This window comes from Typopeltis vanoorti, chromosome 11 (genome assembly GCF_054136105.1).
Source record: "Typopeltis vanoorti isolate ZY-2024b chromosome 11, IOZ_Tvanoo_1.0, whole genome shotgun sequence".
NCBI classification, from domain to species: Eukaryota; Metazoa; Arthropoda; class Arachnida; order Uropygi; family Thelyphonidae; genus Typopeltis; species Typopeltis vanoorti.
This window is the reverse complement of record NC_143559.1, coordinates 13,925,079-13,952,743: the sequence shown is the minus strand read 5'-3', so window position 1 is coordinate 13,952,743 and position 27,665 is coordinate 13,925,079. Positions and strand designations below refer to the sequence as shown.

The window sequence follows — 27,665 nt, the reverse complement described above, 5'->3', positions numbered from 1 at the left end:
TTTCGACTTCGCAAAGGGATTTGATAGGATACCGCATGGAATCCTGGTACATAAATTGCATCAAATTGGTGCGGAAATGGAGATAGTGATAGGGATAAGGTGGTTGTTGGAGAGATATCAGACAGTAGTTTATACAAGAACAGAGTCCCGTAGAAAGCATGTGACCTGTGGCGTGTCACAGGGTTCTGTACTTGGGCCACTACTATTTAATTTCTTCATTAATGATCTGATAGGATATATTCAGTTGTTTACAGATACAAAATTAGGTATAGAAACAGTCAACAAAGATGATGTTGATATTTTATAGGATGATATAAATAGAATGGCAGTATGTGAAAAGATGAATGGATGTCAATTTGTTGATGGATATAGAGTTGGAGTTCAGAGGACCAAAAGTGGCTAAAACAGCTCATAGGATGACTTGGTTATTGAATAACAACCTGACATGCAGATCATTATTCATTTTTATAAGGCTTTGATAAGGCCTCATCCAGAGTACTGCTCAGAGATCTGGTCGCCTGGTTTACTTAGATGTGAACGAGGTGGAACGGATTCAGAAGCGAGTGACCAAGATGGTGGCAAGTCTGTATGATGCTCCATATGAGGAGAGATTAAAGATTTGCCAGTTACAAAGCTGGGTGATCGGCAGATAAAGGACGGATAGGATTGACTGAGAGGAAATATTTCATAACATGAATAATATGAGCAAAACTGGAGATCATCCATGCAAATTAAGTAAGAGCATGATTAGAAGGGAGTGAGGACTAGAAGTTTTGCTTGGAAAGTCGTGAATGAGTGGAATAGGTTGCCAGAGTCAGTTTTGTGTGCTTGATAGGTGAATGATTTCAAAGGTAAAATTATTATCATCATTATCTGTTTATTGGATATACACAGATGCCATATGGTCATCCCGATGCTCGGTGATGTGCCACACCAGTCCTCGCCATGTAGTCCTGTTGTATGTTTTTTCTGGAGGCTTCAACTCTCTGAAGATCAATCAATCTAAAGAACCTTAAAGTTCTACTGATCTTTTCTAACCCATTAATTTGTATGCCTTTTAATAGATGATATCATCAACAGCCTTCGGCAACGCCACATTCGAAAAGCAGCTATCTTTTTCTTATCTGACTGTTTTAGGTTCCAAGTGTCACATCCATAAGTCGATGTTGGAAAAACAATTGCATTCAAAATCCTCAACTTTGTTCCAGTGGAGATATATCCATCCTTCCAGATTTTAGAAGGGTCTCTGACTGTTGTTTTAACCATTCCTAATCTTCTTCGGACGTCTTCTAAACAGCAATTCTTCACATTAATAATGGATCCCAGCTGCTTGAACTTGCTGACTTCCTCAACTCTTTCTCCATTAAGGTACGCTTGTTTCTCAGGAGCTTCCCTGTCTACTTTTCCTTTGAGAACCATAATCTTTGTCTTGCTAGGATTGAGCTAAATCCTCTGTTATTACTGATCTCATTTTCTGTGTCAAGAATTTGTCATTGTTCTTCATTGTCATTACAGACGAGTACGGTGTCATCGGCATACCTCAGATTACTATCCTACTTCATTGTCTTGAGCTTACCCAATGCTTCACGCATGATGTTCTCAGCATACGTACTAAATAAGTGAGGAGAAAGTAAACATCCTTGCCTAACTTTCTTTCCAATCTGAAGCCAATCAGGCAATCCAACGCCTTTTCTTACAGTGACTTCTTGCTCCTGTACAAGATAGCTATCAACCTGATAGTGTGTTGGGGAAAACCCATTCTTTTTCATTACTTCCCATTTCACATGCTGAAGTAAAATCTGACAGGAATTGTAAAGCTGTTGGTAATTGATAATGCTTTTAAAATGGCCCTCTCTAGATGAGTCTACGGACTCAATGAAGGTGCCCATGTGTAATAATAATAATAATAATAATACTAATAATAACAATAAATCTGATATTAGAATTGGAGATATCACACTTAGCTCTTTGCTTTATGGAAATGATGTTAAAATACTAAAAAAAATCCAGTGCAAGTCTGCAGGATTTTCTAACTAAACTGAATGACATATGTAATAAATTTGGTATGAAAATCAGCAATAAAAAGACAAAGACAATGAAAATAGGCAGAAACACTGAAACCATCCACTGCATCCTGAATGGAGAACTTACAGAATAAGTAAATAGTTTCAGTTATTTAGGTACAATTTGTAATGAAGATGGCAAATTAAATATGGAAATAGAGAGGAAAATTAGCAAAGTTAGAATAGCATGAAGTGAAGTCAAATGAATAAATGTATATGTAATAAGAGAGAAATTAGTCAAAACACTAAACTAACTGCATATCAGACAACGCTCAAACCAATTTTAACTTATGGATCTGAAAGCTGGGTTAGAAATTTAAAAAAAAAACTTGATCAAAGACTGGAGACCTCTGATATGAGAATTCTGAGAAAGATTAGTGGAGTGAACAGATACCATCAATTGCAGTATCATATTTAAAAAATAGGATATTAGGAAAGAATTTGACATTGTTAGCATCAGGAATGTGTTAACAGAGCTACTTTCAGGTGGTAAGGCAGTTTAAACAGAATGAAAGGGGAAAGATTAGCAAAACAGGTGCTCTTTGCCATGTTTTCAGGAAAACAACAGTAGAAAACCAAGATGTAGGTGGATTTGCCTTTGAAGACAAAAATGTAAAATCTGGTAATATGGAATCTTCGCAGATAAGGGATTGATTTTGAGGAACATTGGCGATAGGAAGTCTGTGATCCGCATGAAATCTATTTCCTTGTGTTTGTTTGGATTTTATAGTTATTTAAAGGGCACTTAAATTAGGAAGGAAATGGATATAAATTGTCAGAGATAATATACCATACCTGCTGTAGAATGTAACCATTTCACACTATAATTAAGTGTTGTTGATATCGTCTGTTAAAACTTTGAGCCATCATCTAAGGAATAAAACGCACCTTTGCGAATAGTAGATCAGAAAATATCGAGGCTGACAATTAGAAGATTTAAAAGTAAAAAGAAGAGAGGCCTGCTATTAAGCCAATATTTTAAAAGCAATGGAAACTTTCGGAAAGTAATTTAAATCTCTCTCTCTCTCTCTCTCTCTCTCTCTCTCTCACTATTTGAGAGTGCTGAAATGTATCACGCCTAAAGCCTCGATCTTGTTTATGCTTCGCCGTCAGATCGCTTTCCAAAGTTTATTTTGATAGAAAAGCTGAACTTTTGCTGTCCGCATGAGCGTTGTAAAGACATGGAAAGATGAGACCAAGTTTTCTAAAGATCACTAAGGAAAAAAGAAACTGGTGCGAGCGTGTACGTGGCTTAGAGTTGCTGGCGTCCATTAGATGATATCAGTTTCTAAAGTGCTGCCAGCATATCTCTTATAGGTAGAATTCTTTATCCAAAAAAAAAGAAAACAGCCCAGCTAGAATGTTGTCTTGAAGCAGAGGTTATTGCAAAAACATATCACTGCGAGGCTTAATGTCAACTAGACATTCGTGCTGTTAAAGCTCTTGTTTTATAGGATAAACAGTAAATTACAGCTTCGGGTTTTCTATGTGGCTTATGAATCTCTTTTATTATTTTTTTCACTGATTGCCAATCAGTTCCAGTGGGTGGAAATGGACAAGTAATCAGTAATGATACTGAAACGCTATTCGATCTTTGTTTGCTGAGTGAGCTCTTATAATATTCTCTTATAATATTTATTATAAATATTCCATTTATAATAAAGGGAATATTTCCCTTTATTATAAACTATCAAAATCAAAATTAAAATTTTGTATTTGAATGGAATAACATTTAACATGCAAATGAGGTACACACAACTTGTCATACAGTGTTGAATGGAATAATATTCAACATGCAAATGAGGTACACACAGCTTGTCATATGGTGTTGAATGGAATAACATTCAGCATGCAAATGATGTATGCATAGCATGTCATACTCAGGAAAGTGCATTTAGACTATCACTGAAAACGAAGAGCGCACTCCGATGACACCAAGGACGACTATTAATTCTTTGCATTAACTGGACTTTTCAGTCTAAGAGCCAACACGTAAGATTTCAGTTACCTATAAATCTCGAAAGTTCAAATGAAAAAAGACGACACATGAACAACTTAAATTGAGAACTGGTTACAGAAAAAGGAAACAGGAATTTAAATCAGAAAGCTGTACCCAAAGTTCTACAATCTGCATGTAATAACTCTCTCTCTCTCTCTCTCTCTCTCTCTCACACACACACACACACAGTTATTTATTCTTAAAATTTTAATACTATAAGAAATATTTTCTTATCCTCTTTGTACTACTGGCAAGACAAGTGTACAAAATGATATGTGTGAAAAAATTTCACCATCATCATGGAAAAGCAATTCGTCTAAGGTGGTTACAATTCGATATGCGAGTTTAATGCTTTGAAGTTCCATAAAATTTCCATACATTAAAATTTTCACACTAACGAGTAGTATGGAACTTCATCAATCATAATGTGCTCATAATTCTTAATTTCATGAATTAACGAAGATACTATTTTATAGCACTGTTAAATGCATGGTCATCTTAAAATCCTCACATATCTACCAACCTGACAATAGTTCTGAATTAACTCCACAACGGAAAGTAAAGTGCATTTGTGTATAAAGAAGGCTAAGAAGCTTCTACTGTTCACTTAGAGGTAAATCTTAAAAAACATATCAAAATGTTAAAAATATTCAATAAACTTTTTGCTTCACTCCATTGGATAAGATTCGAATTGCCTAATTAATTACCGGTGTTTTTAATCCCTGTTATATAATTACAGTAATGACTTTTGAAAATCTTCGCTCCCTTCCACACAGTTATTCAGAAACTCTTTTATGAATGCAGTAGGGAGCAAACAACGATTCCTGTTTGTTGTAAATGAATTACTTTAAAACATTGAGTTATACTTTAAGAAAGAGCAAACAAGAAAAAACTCTTAAGAGAAATATTGAAATGCTAAAGATTTTTTAAACTTTAATGCAAACTAACCAGAATAACTGTTATAAGGTTTTCGCTGGATTCGAATGTTCAACTGGTATCAAAGGTGAGCCAGTTCCGTTTCTAATCCTAATTCTCCGATGTGTCATTTCATATGAACTTCAGAGTTTTGTGCTAACTTTTTGACTAATCCGACTAGAAATGAATGTTTTAAGTAAATAATGTTAACCGAACAGTTTGGTTATTTCAATCAACTGTCTGCTTATTTCGTACAGAAAATACACTGTGTTATCACCCATCGCTTTAACTGGAACAGAAATGGAATGTGGCTTGCTTAAACAGTACAAACGCACTCATTATTCTGTCTGCATATTGATTGTTTTTTTTTATAAAAATTATAAGTGGAAATAGAAATATCCCATTCAATTCTTCATTGGAGCATAATTTTTTACAGTACAGTAATCCCTCAATTAGTGCGCCCCTGATCAGTGCGTCATTTTTTTCGATACCCAAATTCGATTAGTGCACCTATCACTTAAAAGTAAATGTTACAGATCTTAAAAAAATTCTATCTATACATTTTTATGGCTAACTATTTTAAAAAATCACTCACTAGAATGAAATAATTTAGTTATTACCTATTTAAAGCATTTTACAAAGTTATTTTTAATGGCATACTACACTACTTTCATGTACACTATGTTCAAAAATTTACCGCCAATATTTATGTCGTCTGCTATAGTACGCCCACAGATTCGAGACCCTTCAACACTTCTGCGCATGTCACAAAAAGGAGAATCCATTCCGATAATAGGGTAATCAATCCGTCTTCTGGGATGAATTGTTTATTATTACACGTCGGAAAATTAACTTCTCTTTTATGATCATTGCAGTTTTTAAAGTGGCAACTATTTTGCTTGTATAACAGTTGGGAAATTTTATCTATAAAGCACGTGTTGGCGATGGATTCGACGTCCTTCATTTCTTTCTCCCCTTCAGCATGAATCGACTATTCTTGGCACCAAGACAAGCGAAGCTGTACAAAAGTGTGAGCGTACTATGATTACATAGCGCTTTGATGGTCGTATCTCGTGCCTCCTTTGCAATGTTATATGGGTGTGTTTTCCTTACTTTTTTATTTTAAAGTATTTTCCCAAGCTTTAATCATGGGTAAAAGAATTAGTGAGCAAAAAAGTGAATGTGTGAAAAAGATTCGATGATGAAGAGAGAAGCAGTAAAATTTGCAGAAGAGGCAACAGGGCCATACCGTCGGTTGTATGATAAAAAGAAACAAAATTCTCGTCAAACTACGTTAGCTCAATTCTTTGTTAAGTAGAATAATAAAATTTATATTCTGAATATGTTTTATTGTCTTTCAGCGTCATGGCTTTACTTTAACTAGGCCCTGAGACATACCTTAATCCTTTAATAAAAAAAATTAAGGTTCAAAAAAGAAATTTGAGGAACGAATTATACTGTTTCCCATAGGTTATTATATAATATATATATTCGATTAGTACGTTTTCGATTAGTACGTTTTCGATTAATACGCCTGTTTTAAAGAACGCATTAGGCACTAATCGAGGGATTGCTGTATTATCTTTTACATAGTTAAATCATCGGAATCACGACTTTGAGTTTAAACGAATCCGTGAAATGATAACGCATTTGCCAGATTCCTTTAATGAATAATCAGGAGATATGTATAAAGGTAATCTTTATTAGTTCAGCTTGCTCAGGATTCCCCTCAACAAGATTCGTCAGCCAGTCCAATCTAGGTAAATCCTGGATAATATTGACGGGTGATGGCCTGCTTTAATTTAATATCATGAGGCATTAGTAAGTAGCTTAAACATCAGTAACGTTTCGGGAAAAAATACAGCCAGGTGACAATCACCCATAAATTATCCTGAATTTAGAATACAATCACTCTTGGTTCGCCTGATCCATCTATAGCCACAAGCCAGACAACGAGAAAGAGAAAGAGAAATAAAAAGAGAAAAAATTTGTTTTGAAAATACATTTTCATAAGAATAAAGCAAATGTGCCCAAATTCTCTTTTAATGCCATGGATTTAATTGTTTTACGACTATCTTTTTTTATTCATCAACTGATCTCTTTATGTATTTTGTTTCCACCTTCATCACTTTGGTCTTTTATTTCTCACATTTCTGTTTAAAACTTTCCTTAGGCTAGATCATTTGCCATGTAAACTTTCGTTGTTTACATCATCCCCCCCCACCTCAACACTCACACACACACACACACACACACACACACACACACACACACACACACACACACACACACACTGAGATCTTTCCTGGATCGGTATTTATATACGTGATATCGAGCAAATCGCCTGGAACAAAGTGTTGTTGTGGAGACTGCAAAACTCACGTTGAAGTAAACGTGCAGAAAATGTAGATTTCTTTCTACCGTTCCGATTAGGTCTTCGGAGTGAAAAATCATTTCTGTTGTATCGAATGAAAAGAATGTGAGGTGGAACTGCATCTCGTGCTATCACAAGTTTGATCTGGTAAAAGTCTCCACCACTCAGATACATCATTTAGATAAAACTCTCAGGAAGTCTTTGAAAATCACTTCCAGCCAAGATAGCAGGAATAATGGCTGAAGTTTCAGCACATGTGTGTGTGTGTGAGTGTGTGTGTGTGTGTGTGTGTGTGTGTGTGTGTGTGTGTGTGTGTGTGTGTGTGTGTGTGTGTGTGTGTGTGTGTGCCCACATAAAAGTACCAAAGAAATTTAGAGGAGAAGAAGTTTTAATACCCATCATTAATTCATCGCACCGTGACCTATCAATGGATAAAACTAGAACAAATAAATCGTCTTTAAATGCGAGGTTGGTTTCAATGCTCTAGTAGAGGCGAAAGCACCACTCCATTATGGAGTTTAAATCATTTTTCCTGTTTCCCATTGATTTTCGAATGCTTATCTTCTGGAAACAAAGTGCTAAAGAAATTTTTTCACTCTCTAGATAAAAGAAAAAGTTGATTCTCTACATGTACTAAAATGTTTTCTTCGAAATCGAAGAATAACATTACTGAAAATATGTTTTAAGTTGTTTATAAAAAATCCAACCGAGTACAAAATATTTATTTACATTTTAAATTGTTCAAAGAAAATAATTTACGAAAGTTATCCCTTTTATAAAAATATTTTTATACAGAAGGTATTTCATACCTTTGATATTAAAACCTTTTTTTTTTCCTTAAATTTTGCCGACTTAAAATTTAAATGTACTACCAGTCGATTTCTAGCAGAAGAAATGGCAAAAAAACTCTGCCATTACTGGAGTAATGGCAGAGCTCTCCTACAGACTGGCATATATTATATTGGCATTTTTTTTCAATAGGATAATAGGAATAAAACTCCATTTGAAACCGGCTAACCCACTTTCAGTTCAAAATTCCTTAGCGATTCTATGTGTCCTAGATGAGATTCGATCTTTCTACGCAAAGGACGTCGACGTTCAGATTGAGCTACGGCAGCTCTAAAAAGAGCACTACAGCTATATTTAAAACAGATAATCAGAAAGAAAACGTACTTCCAAAATGTATACAGTTCGCAATTTTATTAATCTCAATAAACTTCTCGATTAACAATGCAATCGAATTGTATTGTTATATATGAGAATTTTTATGCGAATCCCCGTGAAAGGTTATAAGGTTAATAATGCCGGGGACGATCAGAAAGCAATCGTCCATTTTGAGAACTTCCCAACCGTTTACTTCAATGACTATCGAAGAAATCGAATTTGTTGTAGAACGTCCTCCCTACAACCTAGATTTCTGGTGATTTCCTAAATTGGAGAAACATGCCAAGAGTATGTATTTCTAAAATAACGAACAGGCCAGAGTAGAAGAGAGAAGGTTCCGAAAACAAACCTCAAGAGTTTTAATACAACGCTTTGGAAAACTTTTACGCAGTAGAGAAAAAATAATGGAAAAGAATGAGGTTATATTGTGTGGTAATGAGGATAATGAGGTTATATGGATAATGAGGTTATATTGTTAAGAAATAGTAAATAAAAATAAAGCAGAGCCTCTAGTTTATCTTTTTTTTTATTTCATTATAAGAATGAATAGTTAAATGGTTACTTTTCTTACCAACCTTCAACCACTGAGTCTATATTACTGGTGTGATATACCTTTTCTGATTTGATACCAACATGAAAGAAGCAATAATAAATTGTGATAGAAGAATTATTTCGGGATTGTGTATGACAATGATGTATTTAACAAAGCTTGTAAAAGGTTTTTAAGACGTCAGGGAGTAAGAAATTTCGCAAGCCTTTCATAGTAATACAAATGACAGACAGCGTCGATTTTTAATGTTTCTGCAAGATTCGTTACACCAAAACATTTTTCAGGAACCCAAAATGACAAAGAAATTCATTTGAAAAAGGTTCAATAAATGGTCAACTAGTTAAAAGTGAAACGTAAAAAGTAGGAATGCTTCGATTTGGTTGGCCGTGTTCTAGACCAGTGCTTCCCAAACTTCTGGATGCCACCCCCCCCCCTTTTGGAAAAATTAAAATATTTCACGGCCCCCCTCGAAAAAAAATTGTAATATAGACATATATTATTATAATATTTATTGTATTTATATTCAATACAAAACATACACAGGGAATATTGCAAAAATCAAATGCAAATATCACATTTTTAGTATCCGACATACACATTTGACATGGCACATTATCTTATATTTTTATATAGATAGATATATTGTTATTGTACATTTGCAGTACAAGCACATGAAATGTAAAACGATTAGTAATAAAGAAAGAATTAAAAACATAAAAGAAGTTTAATAATTTAATGTGATGGATGTGTTTCAATACTCCAACACAAAAAGTCAATATCAGGTGAAATATTTGAAACTGCAATTCTTAGATTTCTGCTTTGAAATGGAACTTATATGAATAAGCATATATTTACTAATATTCATTAAGCGTCGAAATACGCAGGAAGCAAAATTTGTGAATCCGCACCAATGTGTGCTTTTTTCCGTTAAAATATAAAAAATAACAAAAAAGAAATAATAAAAATTAAATACGTTTCTTTTAAGATAAAAAAATTCTACTTAGTCTTAAAAGATTTTAAATTTGTTTTCATTATTTCACGGGTCCCCCTCAACAAAACCTACGGCCCTCAGTTTGGGACGCGCTGTTCTAGACCATCAAGCTATGGACTAAATGGAATAAGTGGCATGCTAAATGCATCAGGGAGAAGTCGTTACTTATCAACACGAGGAGCACTTTAGCAAAGGTTGTAATGATGGCGTAAATCGAAAGTGGACAAAATTGAGATAGCGTCTTATCGAGAATAAACGAAATGGTTCTTCTTCTGTTTGCCCAGTCCGCATGAAAGATAATATGTTCATTATGTGTATCTTGTAGCAAAAAATTGAGGAAATTATTAAAAATAACTGAGGACTTCGTTTTCATTGCACTTTAAAATATTCATTAAAGAAGTATTTTGTAATTCATCAGCTGCATTTGTGATGTTATACAACAAATATTGATTAATTCAATATACACAAAACCCTTCAAAATAAGAGGGTAATTGAATCTTCATAAACAATGAATTCGTGCTTCTTGCACGAGATTCTAGGTCAATAACTGATGCAATATTATTTAGGTTAATAAGCAAGCGAGGTCCAATGGAGCATGCATCTTTAATGTCACACAAATTTCCTCTACCCGTTTATGTTATTGTCTCATGGTTGAAATCATGTGATATATTTATATGAGCTTTCGTATATTCATTTTCATCCTTGCGCTTAACTTTAGGAAATCTGCCAATTCTGAGAGTATTACATATGGATAATACAGTCATGTGGATGAAGAAAATTACAGTTCAGAGCATTCTCGAGCAATTATTGACTCGAAATGTTCTCCGCTGAACTAAACTACTGCTGGTTTTAACTGAAACGTGTGTATAAAGATCATTAGGATTACCATTTTCTAAATTATGAACTGTCTTAGTACTTTATTAGTACAAAATTAATAATTATAAGTAATGCATCAGTTAACTGGTAATAAATAAAGTAATTAAAAGGCTGCTTGATTTTGTTTATTGTTAAAATTATTTATCGAAAATAATTTATATTTCTGTTAACTGTTCAAATAAAATAACCAAATAACATATTCTCTCTCTCTCTCTCTCTATCTATCTCTTTCATTCCAGACGTCTGGGAGTCACAACGACAGCACTGAGACACCATAAACAGTTCACATAAACTAGAAATTCATGTCAATCCTTCTCACCTTCTCGAAGATGTTACAAGTATTTTAGCTAAAACAGTAAAAGCATTCATAATAATAAAATGATGAAAAATACGAGAATGGCTCTCGAGTGAATACTTTTCAGTTTTTTACGATTACCTTATATTTACCAAATAAATCATTCTTAATTGGCATTTATTTCAGCGAGAAATTTTGCTTTCTCTTCCACTTATGTGCAGAAATGCTTTTATGGACATAAATAGCAATTTCTTTGTGCAACAAAGATTATTATACATTTTTTGTATTACGCATAGGTTTGTATTATTTTGTATTACGCATACGTTTGTATTATTTTGTATTACATACCAATTACAAAGATGATCACGTACAAACCAAAGACCCATCAGTTTCGTATTAACAAAAGAAGATACTGTTTCATTTGTTTTAAGCTTATGGAAAGGTGAGGAAAATAAATTCCACAAATAAAAGTAGGCAAAATAATGAATATTTGAGCTACGAATATGGATTATTTGGATTATGTCTGTAAATGGCTATTTTTTTGCCTAAGCCACCACTGTATTTTTTACAAAATTTTTCTCAAAAATTCAGTATTGTATGGTTACTATTACGGAAACACTTTATTTGAACCTTCCTGATTCCACCTATTTCTTTTCCGCCCAACACGGACTGAGTACCCTGATTAGGGGATTTAGGAAAGTCTGCTGCATCCCCTAGGGGTAGGTATTTCATCTGTAGAACTGAGTGTTTATGGGGCCAGTTTGCCATTTCTGAGGGACGAAAAACACGAGTTTCCGTGAGAGAAAACCTATACTTCCATAAGCCTTCTTGATTATATGCAAATATTTTTATTTTATTATAGCAGGTACTCAAAAAAGAGATACTGCGTCTTTTCTACACAAAAAATAACAGAGGTCTCCCTCCCCAAAGAATGGATTAAAAATGCTACCTAAATGCACTTGCCTGGAGCATATTTAGGTAGAATTTAGTACACTGATGTCCAAAAGCTAGGGACGAACTACATTTTTACCTGTATATGAAGAAAATTTCTTCATGACTACAGCCAAATGCGGACATAAATTTATTGCCAGCATACTAATAAATTATATTATACAAAAATTTGTTATAAATTTCGTACCAATTAAATTGCAATACATTTTTGGCAAGAGTTACAAATTTACAAAGGACGTAGTTAAATAATAATTAGTATACAGTGCTTATAGAAAACTATGAGGAGAGATATTTCAGTATGGAATATGTCCAAACTGAACTGCAATGCAGCTCTCACTACGTCGTGCCATGCTTAAACCAATTCAGCAGTTCTTAAGGCAAACTGGCCAAATCCTCCTACAGAGCAACGATAAGGCCTTGTTTTTTTCTTGTTTACTGGAGAGAAATTTCGAGCAGCAATGCGTCCCAAACGTGTTCTACGAGGCTGAGATCTGGGGAGTGTGCTAACACTCGATTCAGTTAATATCCTTGGTCTCCAGAAGTATTTCTACTGCTCGGGTGCGATGTGGTATGGCATTTTCATTCATAAAAAGGAATCATCCGCCTTCAGCACCACGGAATAATCGAAAACGTCGTTGAAGAACTTCGTTGCAATATAGTCTCTTCGTTCCAGTCAGTTCCTTTTTCCAGCACTTGTAGCTCGGTTCATCCATTAAGCATAATACTTTCCCACGCCATGACCCCAGCACCGCCGTATCTTTCCTTTTCAAGAACATTTTCATGATTGTAAGCAGTACAATCGTGAGAATTTCACGCCAGATCAGGTATCGTCTAGAATCGGAGGAAAGACTAAAACGACTCTCATCTATAAAGAGTACATTATCCTATTGGTGTCTTGTCCAATTTTTAAGGATACAACACCAATGAAAGTGCTCTACGATGAGCAGTGGATAAAGGGGCATAGACTACAGGCCTTCGGATATAATTACGGGCCTTAATCTTGGGGGTGGGCCGAGTTGGGTAGACGATTTGAGAATACACACTACGTATCCCATACGGCCTATGACTGAGCATCTGCAATGATCGCTAATTCATAAGTAGTATAGAAATAGAAGACACGACACAACATAAATATAAAAAAATTAATTTTAATTGGGAAAACATTTTTGGAAAATTTTCTAGTGTTTTTTTTTTCTCCTTTTTTCTTTTTTTTTTTGGGGGGGGCAGGTACCCCCCTCTGGGTGCGCCACTGCTTGTCGCAGACATCTTGCCACAGTCTGTCGAGATATACCTGTGCTTGAGTGGAGCCGACTTGCAAGCTGACCTATCGTACTACCTCGATTACGTTTTGCTGTTATAATCAAAAATCTGTCTTCATGTTCCGTGGTAGAGAGAGGGCATTGGTTTGAAACGCTGCCCAGAGCCTGGAAACGCTGTGTGAGATTCCAAGCTTTCTGGCAATATCAATATTTCTGCGGCCTTCTTCAAACTTTCCAATAATTCTTCCCCGCGTGAAATCATCTAGATTCTAGATGATGTGTTTGAGACATTACAAGACATCTAAATTTGCAACTTTATTCCTTCGCGAAAAAAGGTTCCATCAAACACAATTCGCTTATAACCAAATCGTTCACAAAAAAATTGCCACAGGCTGATTCGTCTGAATATTTCGGTTGTAATCTTCAGAAACAGTGCTTGTCCTTACATACCCAAGGTGAAACATGATTTTAGCTTTGTATAATGTATCGTGCTAGTATTATGAAAACGTTATTTTACTGCTGAGAGGTTAAAAAAAAAGGTTCACGTTGTCCTTTTTTCTTAAATTGAGAAACGTTTGCGTGATTTAAGACAAGTGATTTAAACACATTCACGTGCAATTTTAACAAGTGCTGCTTTGTCCTTAAAAGCAGCAATGCATTCCAGAGACACGCTATTATTCTCCGGAGAAATTGGCAGAACAATAGCTATGGGAATGAATTAAACAATTAAGGCTGAAACACTTGGCAGCCTAAAACATCAAAAATTATATAAGATCGCTCTCTTTAATTCTGTAATTTTCATAATTTGTGAGCCTGAAAAAAACATCTGAATTAATTGTAATCACGGATAATTAATGTGAAAATACTGTTAATGGAATACTATGGAATATCTCTACAAATTATGTAGGGAAGATTAATAACTAATAACAGTTTAATCTGATTGTCCTTGACAGCATATAATGGACTCCTAATATTAAATAGCATTTATCACACACTTGTCGAAACTAAAGATTAACAAAAAATGATGAAATTCGTTTTGTTTTTTTTCTTTCGTATATTGACAGATTCGTGTTATGGAACATAGGAGACAGCTAAACGTCTTAAAATTACCCATAGCAGCTGAGTGTAAATCAAAATATCATCTTCACCATCTCTCTCTCCCTCTCTCTCTTTCTCTCTCTAGACTCATTAGAAGCGAATTCATAACGACGCCAGTGTCTACCCATACCTAGCACGTGAATGACAGTTTTTAATCTCCCTGCACTCCTTCGATAGGCTTCGGAGCTAGAGGTACTTCATAGACACAAGCATGCTATACAGCTATTAGACATGCTGTCGCCTAAGAGTGAGTCAGTGGAGATCGCCAGATAAAAGTTGCTGCAGAGCCACCAGGGGCGCCACATTTGTGTGTAAATTTCAAGTGTATGAGATGTGTCTCCATGGAGATGGCGGTGCCATACGACATATAAAGAGGTTCACCAGCCTCGCAACACTTCAATCTATTCCTCTAATGGAAACTTTTGGAAACTTCTCACAAATCAATAGAGTGAGTCATAAATATTAGCAGCCATGCGGACTACAGGGATTCCAGAGAACAAACATGACGTTTTGCTTTTGTCCATGCCAAAACTATATACACTGTATATCAGAGTGGGTAGCAGCTTGGTAATTATTTTTGCAAATAGATGAATTATCTTATTACCTTGATCATCAGATGCTACTATTTTATTCGTTATCGTAATTTGATCGCCTTCCAAGTAAATTTTTGATTAACTCGGGCAAATCTCCCCACCCCCTTTCAAAACAATTGTTTAAATGTATGAATATACTGTACTGCATATTCTAACACCTGTCAGTTTCATCAGATCCATATTAAATTTATGCTTACTTCAATTATTCTCTGCCATCTTTGCAAAATATATTTACCTATAATCACTAAACTGTAAGTCATTTCAACTTAAAACATCGATCACATTTGAAAACAATCATGGCTACTCAGTCACTAAGAAACGCCTCAGACAGTGTTCATATTAGGTACAGCTGTCGAGTAGAAATCAGTCGGAATCTATCAGAACGGTGAAAGTAGGTAATAGCTGATGATCTATTACGCTTTGATTGTTACTTGATCTAGATCACGCAGTACTAGAGGCCTGAACTAGCTTATTACTAGAGGTCTGAATAGGCTGATACCATGTTTGGTTCCCAGAGTAGGGATTCAGATTTCTAGCTCCCCTCCCTTTTCCATACAATGTAGCATTTATATTGCAATGCAAGGCATGATAAACTTGAAGATCTCCATTCGAGGATGTCAACAGGTTCTTCGTGTCGACCGACAAATGATACGCGGGCCGAACCTGATAGTAATGAATCAGGAGGCATCTCAACCAGCCGGAGTATACTCCCTGTTACATACATTGTCATATTGTATGTAATAGTAGGAGAGGAATCCGACTAGTGGTATGTGCTGAGGATGGGGGTAGAGGATGCTGGACCACAATATGGCAAGAGATTGCGAGCTCTCTATATAGACATCATGTTCTAGATACATTTTTCACATTACATGCACCTACTTTCTTTCAACTAATCACTAAAATGAACATGAACAGAATAATGAACAATAATAGTATCGGTGCAGTTAAAATTTCTGATTAAAAAAATTGCAAAAAAAAACACACAAAACATTCTACCTAAAAATTCTCTCTCTTTCTCTCGTCAATCACAGAGAGTCGTAAATAGCTTTCCCTCTTTTAACTTGCCCATAGAAGCAGGAGTGTTTCGAGAGTGCTTCTCTGTCGTCTTTTTTCTATGTATAACTGACCTTCGCTCCCCCCCCCTCTCTCTCTCTTTGATTAATAACTGTATCTAGAGTTCTGCTGACGTATATCTAGTATATCCACTCATCCCACATCTGATAAACTCTTACGGTGCCCCCAAACATCTCAGGATTCAAGAAACTTTACAACCAGTATCCTAACACACAGATCTTGATACTATTCTTTTGATGGAGTGAGGATAATGCGTTTACTTTCAACGCTAACAAGACACAGTCTTTTCCTTTTTTGCAAAAAAAAAAAAAAAGAACTTAGTTCACTTTCCCTTAGTCTTGATAATATACAAATCCCCAAATAGAATTAGTTCTCCTTTCTCGGATTAGCATTTACCTATATTCTTTACTGGCACAAAAGCATTACATCAACTGTTCAACCTCCAAAACACTTAATATCCTATATCCTTTTTCCACTCAAGAAGCTATTGTTTTGCCTATTTGGCTACTAACTCTTAAATCCATCCAACTTTAGAAAATTGTTCTCGTTTTTAAAGCGGTGCATTAGAGAATCTAAAAATTTCTACTGTGTTGAGGAGGGTGGTTTCGGCTGATCGATGATCCTTCTTTCTTACTCAACTTCTTTCTTACTCAACTTACTCAACCAACTGTTTCCCAGATGGACCATTTCAGATGGACATCTCTTCGGGTACAACTACCCGACATCGTTTTACAGTCCAACTCTGATTCACTGAGCCTGCTTCTCTTCGTTCCAACTGCCTTAATTCTTTAGAGGAACTGAGGCTGTATATAATTGAGAACTATGTGCGTGCGTGTTCATGTGTGTGTACACACACACACATCCACTTTATCCCCTGCTTTCTTCACAAATCATCGCTTTACACTTTGCGTTTTTACACTTTACCTGCTTCCTTACGAATACTCGATTTTACGGTATAAATTCTATTATGAATGTGAAATGCCGAGCCACAGCAGCGAGACGATCGGGATGGATTGGTACTTTCTATGATAGGTTGGTGCAGACTAAGAGTATCGCATAACCACGAATAAAACATTTAACCAGTATGAATGATTTCTAATAACTGAATCATCGTGGTTTATTTTACCCTTTAACTAAGCGTTATGCCAAAAAATATTTTATATATGTTTTATATATTATTATATATGTTGGCTGCGCACAACGACTGATAGGTCGTTATGCGCAGATCACAGGTGCAAATGGTAATTAGACTACAACCTGCAAGTGCAGCAAACTGCTGTAATTTGCTCTCTCTTCATTCATTATCAGTTTGATTTAATATAACTTATATTTTGCCCTAATAAATGTTCGGAAAGAGGTAAAGTGAATTTGAGAATAGAAAATACAGTATTAAGAGCCTAATCCAAAACACGAGTTTATATCATAAAGAGGCTTATGAAAAAAAATTGACCGACGTGTAAGAAATTTGGAAAGCGATGATCTAAATTTTGAATGGAGCTCAAAGATCTTAGACACTTTAAAACAGTAAATCTTGTAACATTTATAACATTTTCACTTTTGCATAATTAAATAATGTGTTTCTTTCGTTTTGATATTTAAGACAGTATTTTACTTAAATATAAAGAGCCAACAGGCTTCATTTCGGCGATATAAACATTCATTAAATTAAGGGGATATTAAATCCCACATTGTTTTAAAACCGAATAAGAAACTCAAAGATTGGAATCAGAGAGTTTCATGTCAGAGAGTTTCATGCCGAATATAGTATAAAAAAACTATAAAAGTATCGGCGAATACTAGCGTGAGCTGAATGCAAGTAGTCCTAGAACGTAGTACAAGCACGGGCAACTCGTTGCAAAGGTGGGGAAAGTTCTGATCACTATTCTTTGGCATTCAGTTTGGTGGCCATTTCGGTGTGGCATTTCATAGTTCAAACTATATATCCGAGAACGAAACCTAAATTCAAGATGAGCAAAATTAAGGGAGAAGAAAACTTCCTTCCTTAATTTTGTTTACATACAACACTCTAGTTTTCGTAACCTCTCGTGTGGAGGAATTTATATATAAATAACTGTCTTATTGCAATGATCAAGAGTGACCTCTTTTCTCCCGAAGGGTAGAGACTCAAAACATGAATATTTTCATCATTTTCTCTCTAAATAAAAAAACGGTTTCCTTTGTCGCTTAAGAAGGATGCAATATTATGATTACAAGTATTTTCACCTATTTTCACCTGGGAAGCATAACCCTGCCTTCGGCCACCTGTTATACTCCGCGTGACGGGTATCAATCAGTACAACCCGTAACACTTATTAGTTTTACAATGAAATATGTTATATTTTAGCGCTTCACGTGCACTAAACCTGTAGTTTCTTATATTTGTTTTATATCAGGAAAAGGTAAGTGAAAATACGAAAAAATAATTCAAGCGAAAAAAAAAGGAAGGAATTCAAATGTTTTCATATGCAATATCAATAATATCTGTCAAGTCTTATCTAAAGGATATACACGTACGACCCTTGGAATATTATAAAGATTGTGATCTCCATTGGCACCTGGAGTGTTATAACACTTCCCTTTTACTTCAACTCTCCATGAAAATCGGCCAATTTGGTATCCGTGATAATATGAGTGAATCCTTTTCTTTAAATGTCTGTCTGAATTAACTAACTTTATTTGAAATTATCAATTCCCTGTTTTTATGGCGCTGCTAACTTTATATTCCCACATCCTCTGCCATTTTTCCATTTCCTGTTCATCATTTATTCCACATGCGCGGTTTATGACATTTAAACTTTCTGAAAATAGTATTTATTCAGACACGAATTAGCTCAGAATAGATTCATACAGCTGCTAGATGGAGCAAAAGAAACAAAAAAAAAAAAAAAAAAGAAGCGGACAGCAAGGCGCCTTACACAGACAGTGTAGCAAACAATACCGTGGGGAGATTTGATGCTTGTACATGTGGTGAATATTGGGCACTCTCTCAAATTTCTCTTCGCTTTTCTACAAATAATGTAGCAATTGATTCTGAATTAGAGCAAGTAATTCCTAGGATACACCCAACAGTTTACAAACGCTGCTGTTATGTGTCTATAAAAGTAATGACGTCAGAAATATTGCGTAAACCGACATCAGCATTTGAAGATTTATTACGCGCTTACACAAGTTTTTTTTTTTCTTTCTTGGTATTACAGATAATTCGGTAGCTCACAGATTCCAAGAGCAAGCAGTAATCCTGATTTAATTTTTTATACAGAAATGTTCCATCGGATTTTTTCCCCAAAATGGAACTGAATCTTTTTTTCATATAGATGACTGATCAAGCTCTCTTGTCTTGAATGTCCACGAGGATTTATTTGATGGTTCTTGAGCCTTGAAGGCTTCCTCTTATCACATGGCGACTCCACTTGGGGATGAATTCTGAAACTAATTTGACTTATTAATTTTTTTCAGTGATCCGAAGAATGGAATGTATAAGTTGATCATTTATTCTGGCGTGGTGCCAATAGACGATAAGAATTTAGGAGGAAACGGAGGTACTCTAACGATCTGCTTTAGTCATCAGAGATCACAGCTACTGTTCTCAACGACATAATTCAGTATGCGACTTTACAGGAGAAAAATTACATTCTAGTGCAAAAAAAAAATGATATTGAGAAGTGTGAAAAATAGATACGAAGTGATGCCCAAATTGCAATTTTGAGAAAGGCTACGCAAAAATGCTTCCACAGTGCTGAGATTTGGTTTCTAATAAGTATGCCGAAACAAAATTATGCTATACTTTGCAGAATACTTGCGGAAATTTACTCTATTGTCTTCTGCTACTTATGGTATTTCTCAGCTTTTAAGTTATCCTCCAGCGTTCTTCATGTTCTTGTTTCTTTCATTAAGTAGATGAATATGATCAATTCTGGAACGAATAATTCGCATACTCCTTTCATTCCATATTTCTATTAGCACTATGTCTTATAATATATAACAGGAAGGAAGTTTGAGGTTTACTATTTTAAACTTGTATATAAAAGTAGTATATTTGAATATATTTTCATTTTTCTTCTCGTAACATAACCATATAACAACAACAACAAAAAAAGTTTAGATCTTTTTCTCTATATTCTGTATAATTTGCTGAGTGTTACTTTTTTTCAGGGACACTGCAGGTCAAGAAAGATTTCGAACGTTAACCACAGCTTATTACAGAGGAGCAATGGTGAGTAAAATGTTCTCACAATTAGATATTATACATAAAATCGCGACTCTGAGTCCATCCGATGATTGCCATGAGCTCTTCGGGTGGTAAAGACTTAGGTTCCACATACTAATAATAAAGCTTTCCAACCAAAGCTAAACAAGCCAGTCTCAGAGGAAATTATCAGCTACTCCTTCTCGCAAATCAGATTTCTTTAATAAATCTGAATTTTTAACAGAGAAAAAAATGTAAAAGTTTTTCTTCTGTGTTTTTAAATAAAAACAGAACGATCTTTTGATACGCTATAGTAACTACAAATTCTATTCTGTTCCTTCGGTCATCAGGAACGGAATTTGGTTGAATGTTTATAGCTAAGTGACATCGCAAGTTCAAGGTGCTGAAAAGGACTGATCTGGAATCTTACACACCCCAATTTTGCTGTCAGTTATTTCAAATTATTAACCTGTGGAGGTGGACAGCAATTAGTACTCAGTCCCTGCCAGATAGTTTGCCATTTTTGTAGACAGAATGGTAGGATTACTTAATTATGCTATCTAATGACAGTGCAACTATTTGCAGACTGATACAGGACATGCAAACAATCCGATATATTTATATACAGTAAAACCCCGTGTTTACGTTCCCGCAATTTACGTTTTCCTGCCATTTACGTCATTTTCCGTTGGTCCCGTCTTAAGGCCTATTCTTACGATATACTGTTTTCTCGCCATTAGCAACTTGATGTGGACGTTATTTCCTGTGATTTGCGTTTTTTTCTCGGGTAGAAATACTGATTTTTGAATCGATTTCTGCGGAAATCTGCGCATTTCTGTTCCCAGACGGCGTTGCTTTCGTCTGTAGTTTTGTTTCTGCCATCAGGTGACCTGCACGCTTGCAGCAGTAATGTAGTGATGAGCGATACCGTGATTTTTCAATCACAGTACGAATTGATATTGCAGAATTTCTGCTACGTAATTTAGCATGTGAAAGTTGCTTTCAAGTTGCGGTGGTGGATTATCCATGTTAGTAACATGGAGAAAAAAGATAGAAAATGTATTTCGGTAGAAGAAAAGATGGCAATTCTGCGAAGTGTAGATTGGCATGCCGGAACACGTGTGCATTTAGCAAAAGATGCCGTCTTGGACTCTCCGTGTCCACTTTGAACACGATAGTAAAAAACAGGTCAAGCATTGAACTCAATGCAAAGCAATCTGGCGCTATGTTAAAAAAAAAAAAAAAAAAAAAAAAAACCGAAAAGCAATCAACAATTAAAGATTTTTTTAAATAGATAAATGTAATTGTAATGTAATGTAAATGTAATTAAAAGATGACTTTTAACCTTAAATAAGGTTAAAAGTCATCTTTTAACCTTATTTAAATATTTTTTTTTACATTTCCTGCTATTTACACTATTTTCCATCAGTCCCCTGAAAATGTAAAAAAGGGGTTTTATTGTGTATATATATATATATATATAAATATATATATATATATATATATATATATATATATATATATATATATATATATATATATATATATATATCGGATGACCAACATTCAGCATTCATTGCGAAAACATTCACGTATTCACATGGAAGGACACATTACACTGATTTCTTGCCTATGACGCAGAAATTACTCAATAATTCAGTCATGCCTGAACGAGTTTAAAGGTTTCGTCACGTCCTGTTTTTAGTGTTAACGAAGCAAAGATCAGTGACTTTTAAAACAGTAAAGTCATCAAGCGGTGTATAAAGTGCATTTTTAATTTTGTTAGGCTCTTTACCGCGGCTAACACAGTTTTTATTAACTTGTCTTATGGATATAATTGTGGTCAATGGCCCTGCAGAAGTAGGCCTAATTTACTTGTCTGTAGGTTAAAAAAACAGTCCTGTTCCGAAATGTTTAGGAACTTTAACTGGTCGAATTGTTTTTCCTTAAAAATAATGACAAGATTTCATGTAGAGGTATATTCGTTTTTATATTTGTCATTCATAACATTTTCCCTCTTTCTAAGTAATAAAAGCGCCAACCTTCACTCCAAAATAAAATAAAATACCACCTTGAAGTGATGTGCTGTATTCGTACTTATATTGACATAATATATATTTACATATTTCGAAGATTCTGCCTAAATCAAGTATTATTATTTCCAGTTTTTATTTCTTGTAAATGGCCTTCCAAAATTTAAAACTTGTTAAAAGTCACTCATGCAAATGAATATAAAAAATTTAGTGAGAGAGGAAAGAAAACACTGTTGATTTTATTGACCTCTCAATATCTTCATATAAAGAAATTTTCTGTATGTCACTAGGCAAGTTATAAAAGTGCTCTTCCTGACATTCATTCATGAACTGCTAACATTCAAATAATAAAGCATGTTAATTATGTGTATACACTTCCTTCAGGCCACATAGGACCCTGAATATAAGTGTTTTCTGCATAAATAATTATCTGTCATTCTGTTGCTCACAGGATGTGATTCAGTTCCTTTCTTAGGCGAAATCACCAGTGCGTCACACCGATGAGAAACCAAACTAATGGAATCATCGATAACAACTTCCTCTCCAAGTTGTAACATTTGAAACTCAAGAAGTGAAACATATTTCTGGGCTTTGCCATAGTACTTTAAATAACTTCCTGACTCTATTATGTGGTTAAAGCACAAGTTCACTAACACGAGCAAGGACTACTATTGAGGATGTACTTTAACAGAATGAGATCTCAGAGCTTTTCTGTATGAAATTCTGAGTAACAACAGAAAGAGTAGACGTCAAAATATGTATAATTTTGACATATATAATTAAATATTTTATTCTATTACGTTCTATTATTATAACAGAATGAAAAACAGAATATTGAAAAATTTTTTACTCAAGATTCTGAATAAATAGTTTGTGTTGTTTCATTAAAATATTAAAACATCAGATTAAAATATTTCTTTCGAAAAAAAATCGTTCGCAGACATGAACTTGAAAGTTCTCTCTCTCGTTTTTTTTTTTTTTTTTTTTTTTTTTTTAATAAAACGAAAACAACGTAAATTCAAAGGAAAGCCAGACGTAAACTAAACTGTTTACCGCCTATCTGTTGTACTCTTCAGATTAGTTTGAAGGAAACGAAAACACATTGGGTATTTCGTGTTGCAGCTAGGCAAGCTATTTGGAATTATCGACGATACAACTAAGACTATGAGGCCAGTATATTATCTTTGTAAATTGCATGTACTATTCTGGCCGGTTTGTCTATTTGGCGAGGTGGAAAACCCCAGTTTTTCATCTCCGTATGAGACCGGTTAATCCACCTTCAGTTGAAAAGCCCTTATAAAACAGGTCCTTCACCTCCCAGACAGCATTCCAACCCAAATGCATCGTCGATACCTACCGAGCTACGGAAATTCGTAGTGTTGCAGCTGAACTACGTAGATGCAATCGTCACTATCGGTATCAACATCAAGATGGACTGCTAACATAAAATTTCTCAATTAAAATATCTAAGAAATTATAAAAATAACTTCAATAATGTAAATCTGAGATATTTTGATCTTTATGTTCTACAAAAACAAAACAAAACTCAAATCGATATCTTGAGAGCGTCTCGAATTACAAAAACGTCCCAAAAAAAGGTTAAGATGATTATTTTATTCAGATACTCTCTGCGTTAATTTAAAGTTTGCGAACTGAATTAATCTGCTAGTGCAGTAATGAGCAACCCGCGGGCCGCATGCGGCCTGCCGAAACATTGCACTTCATTTAGCTGAAGTGTAAAAATTTTAGCAAAAGGCACAATGTGTTATCAATATGAAACATGAATTAAAAGATCACGTGAAAAGTATTTGCTAGCGACGATAGTTCCCACGATTGTGTCATTTGCATTTGCATTTTCAGTCGCGCATGAGCAGTCGTACTTTAACGATATGAAAGTACTAAAAAAAAAAAAAAATAGCTGCATTATTCCTGAATAAACTTATTGATACAAGTTCTTTCAAAGCCTAAGCAAATTATAAATTTATAACGGCAATATAATTTTTTCTTTTAAAAAATTGCAACTTTACATTTTTTTTTTCTTTTTTTTACACAGAACTCTGTTTAATCGATAAGTTCAAAATCTAGAAAACACAAAATTGAGGATGAAAGTTGTAAGTTTAACGAAGGATGGACGTGCGACTATTTTTTTACTTGCATAAAAGACAATGCTGTTTGCTTGATATGTTGTGAAAATATATCTGTTCTCAAGGAATATAACATCAAGAGGCATTATAAAACTAAACATTCTTCAAATTTTGACAATTTGCAAGAACAGTTGCGCAAGGACAAAGTGAATCAACTGAAGAAAAAAAAAATCTTAAACAACGGCAAAATGTATTTAGAGCTGCTTCGTTAACTGCAGATACTGCAGTTTATGCAAGCTATATTGTTAGTCAAATTTTGGCAAAAAGAATGAAATCATTCTCTGATGGAGAAATAGTAAAAGAATGCTTACTAGCGATAGCAGATGTCGCTTTCCCTGATAAAAAAAAAAGATATAATTTCGAAAATCAGCTTGTCGCGATTTGCAATCGCAAGAAAGATTGGCGATCTTTCGCAAAGTAATGAGGAAATTTTGCAGGTACATATTTCTAAATTAGAATGGATTTCTTTGGCTTGGATGAAAGTTGCGATATTAGTGATACGGCACAACTTGCTGTCTTTTTAAGAGGAACAGATTCTAGTTTTAATATCGCCGAAGAATTTGCATTTTTAGTTCCATTGAAAGGAACTACTACCGGAAAAGATATATACAGGGAACTGAAATCTGTTCTTAATCAATTAAATATCCCAATAGATCGTAGGTATAACACAGATGGAGCGCGAGTCATGTCTAGTATGAATGTTGGTCTGCTGGAATTATTATCCAGAGACATAAAAAGATTAACAGGCCGCGAAATAATTATTTCTTTCTGCATTTTGCACCAAGAAAATTTGAGTGCAAAAGTTTTTAAAATGTCCAACATTGTTCCACCGATCATTAAAATTGTAAATTTTATAGGATCTCGAGGACTGAATCATTGCGAATTTAAGGAATTTTTGAGAGATATGGAACGTGAATATGGCGATATCCTTTTTAACACCGAGGTTTAAAGATTAAGTCGCGGCACAATGCTTAAGCGTGTGTAATTTGAAGAGCGACAGTTATTCGTGGAGATGAAAGACAACACGTTTCCAGAATTTAATGACAAGGTCTGTATGAGCGACTTTGCATTTTGCGTTGACATTACTCAACATTCGTACGAATTAAATGTAAATCTTCAAGGACAGAACAAACTTATTAATGAAATGTTCAATAAAATAAAAGCCTTCGAAAATAAACTAAAAATTTGGAATCGGCAGCTGGAATCTAATAATATGACTAATTTTCCAATTTTGAGAAAAGAAAATCCACCTGAAACGAAAAAATATGCAGAGGAAATACAGACAGAGACCACATGAAAAATTCAGTTCGCAGTTCAAAAACTAACGCGAAAATAAAACTAATTTTGATATTTTCTCATCACCCTTTAACATAGACCAACGTTGAAAGGGTTCCCGAAGAATTTCAAACGGAAATAACTGATTTGCAAAGCAACACTGAACTAAGAAATAAGTTTCAAAATGTTAGTCTTATTGACTTTTATAAGAGTTACTTTCCAATTGATAAATTTCCATGTCTGGTATGAATGTTGGTCTGTTGGGATTATTATCCAGAGACATAAAAAGATTAACAGGCCGCGAAATAATTATTTCTTACTGCATTTTGCACCAAGAAAATTTTCTTGGAATGGTCACCCATTCCAAGCAAATAATGAGTTTATTTGGTAGTACTTAGCTGTGTGAACAACTCTTTTCGAACATGAAAATTAAAAAAAATGATCGTCGAAATATCTCATTAATTAAATTTCAGCAGCTATTTAATTTCTTTTGTTTAAAAAAATTATGTACATATACCTGTGTATATATTGAAAGCATTACTAATAAAAAGTAAATAAAATTTTAAAAAATTTCATTGTAAATCTATGTCGAAAAGAACAAATTCCACCCCATAAATTAAAATTTTTGATCAATATATTAAAGTATTTAATACTGTGTTCGTTGCGGCCCCGTATGGAATATTAGGTTTTCAATTGTGGCGCACTAAAGAACAAGGGTTGCTCATCGCTATGCTAGTAGATTTTTTTTTCAGGTATTATTAGCTTTCTGAGGTGGTAAACAATTTCTTGCAGTTTTATCAGTTTTTTTTTTTCGACCAAAGAACTAGATGGTTATTTCTAGGGGTGGCATGTGTACAAACACATGCGTCCGAAAACGCACTCACATGGACAGAATGCATCTGTCCTCAAAGAATAAGTTTCACTAGTTCTCAGCAGTTATTTCGGGAGATTAACACGTTCATTGCCAAGCTGAAAATTGGAATTTCGTGTGGTGGCCAACTCTGTTTACTCGATAGTGACGTTCACGCGATAACGCGTGATCGGCCGCTAGGTGAGAGCTCGTGTCACGCGATATCGCATGATTGGCAATGAAAGAATTAAATATTTTTGAAATGATGAAGAAATAGAAGTACTTTTCCATTTAGTGGTTTACTCGTAAATTATGAAAACAAATAACGGACTTGTGTAATTTAATTCACATTTAGCATTTCTAAAAATCTCACTCTCTTTTTCTCTCAAGAAATTTACTTTTGGATGTTTTTCTGTTACAGGGTATCCTAGTTATGTATGATGTAACTAACATGGACTCTTTCAACCATCTTTCCTATTGGTTCCGAAATATTGAAGAGGTAAAATAAATTTGTGATGTTTATATAGAAGCATGACTAAAACATAAATCTTGATGAACTAAACAGTTAAATTATACGGTATTTCTTATCATTTTTAATATTTAGGTACAAATAAGCGTTTTATTATATATTATTGAAGTATATACTGCATGCATCAAACATTTTTGTTTTTACGATTCTTTATGATTTACACCAACAACTCTTGCATCAGAAACATAAATGCACTGGAGTAAAGGATTATACTGACCAATCATCAGTTGTTGTTTTTTTTTAAAAAGTACGGATGTTTGTGTTTCATTTCAAAAAAATAAATAAGAAGGATAGGAATTAAATAAGACGAATAATTATAATTCTTTTGATTAAATTTTAATTCAGACAGGTCTAAATAAATCATCTAAATAAATCAAGAAGACAGTAGCTATTCAACAATAAACATAAAAATAGCTTCTTAATGACAGGCAATTTCAAGTGGAGTA

At 34.4% G+C, this 27,665-nt stretch overlaps 2 protein-coding genes across 2 annotated transcripts in view; one reads left to right on the top strand and one right to left on the bottom strand.

The window, feature by feature from the left end:
• The window catches only part of LOC150101313 (ras-related protein Rab-22A-like), a 377,479-nt gene that overhangs the window by 323,163 nt on the left and 26,651 nt on the right, over window positions 1–27,665 (bottom strand). The gene's annotated exons all lie outside the window — the stretch shown is intronic.
• RabX4 (RAS oncogene family member RabX4) overlaps window positions 1–27,665 on the top strand; it is a 103,843-nt gene that overhangs the window by 61,388 nt on the left and 14,790 nt on the right. Inside the window, exons 3-4 of the mRNA XM_090400293.1 lie at window positions 20,355–20,415; window positions 27,112–27,189. Of these exons, the coding sequence (XP_090256419.1) occupies window positions 20,355–20,415; window positions 27,112–27,189 (139 nt within the window). The remainder of the gene's footprint in view (window positions 1–20,354; window positions 20,416–27,111; window positions 27,190–27,665) is intronic.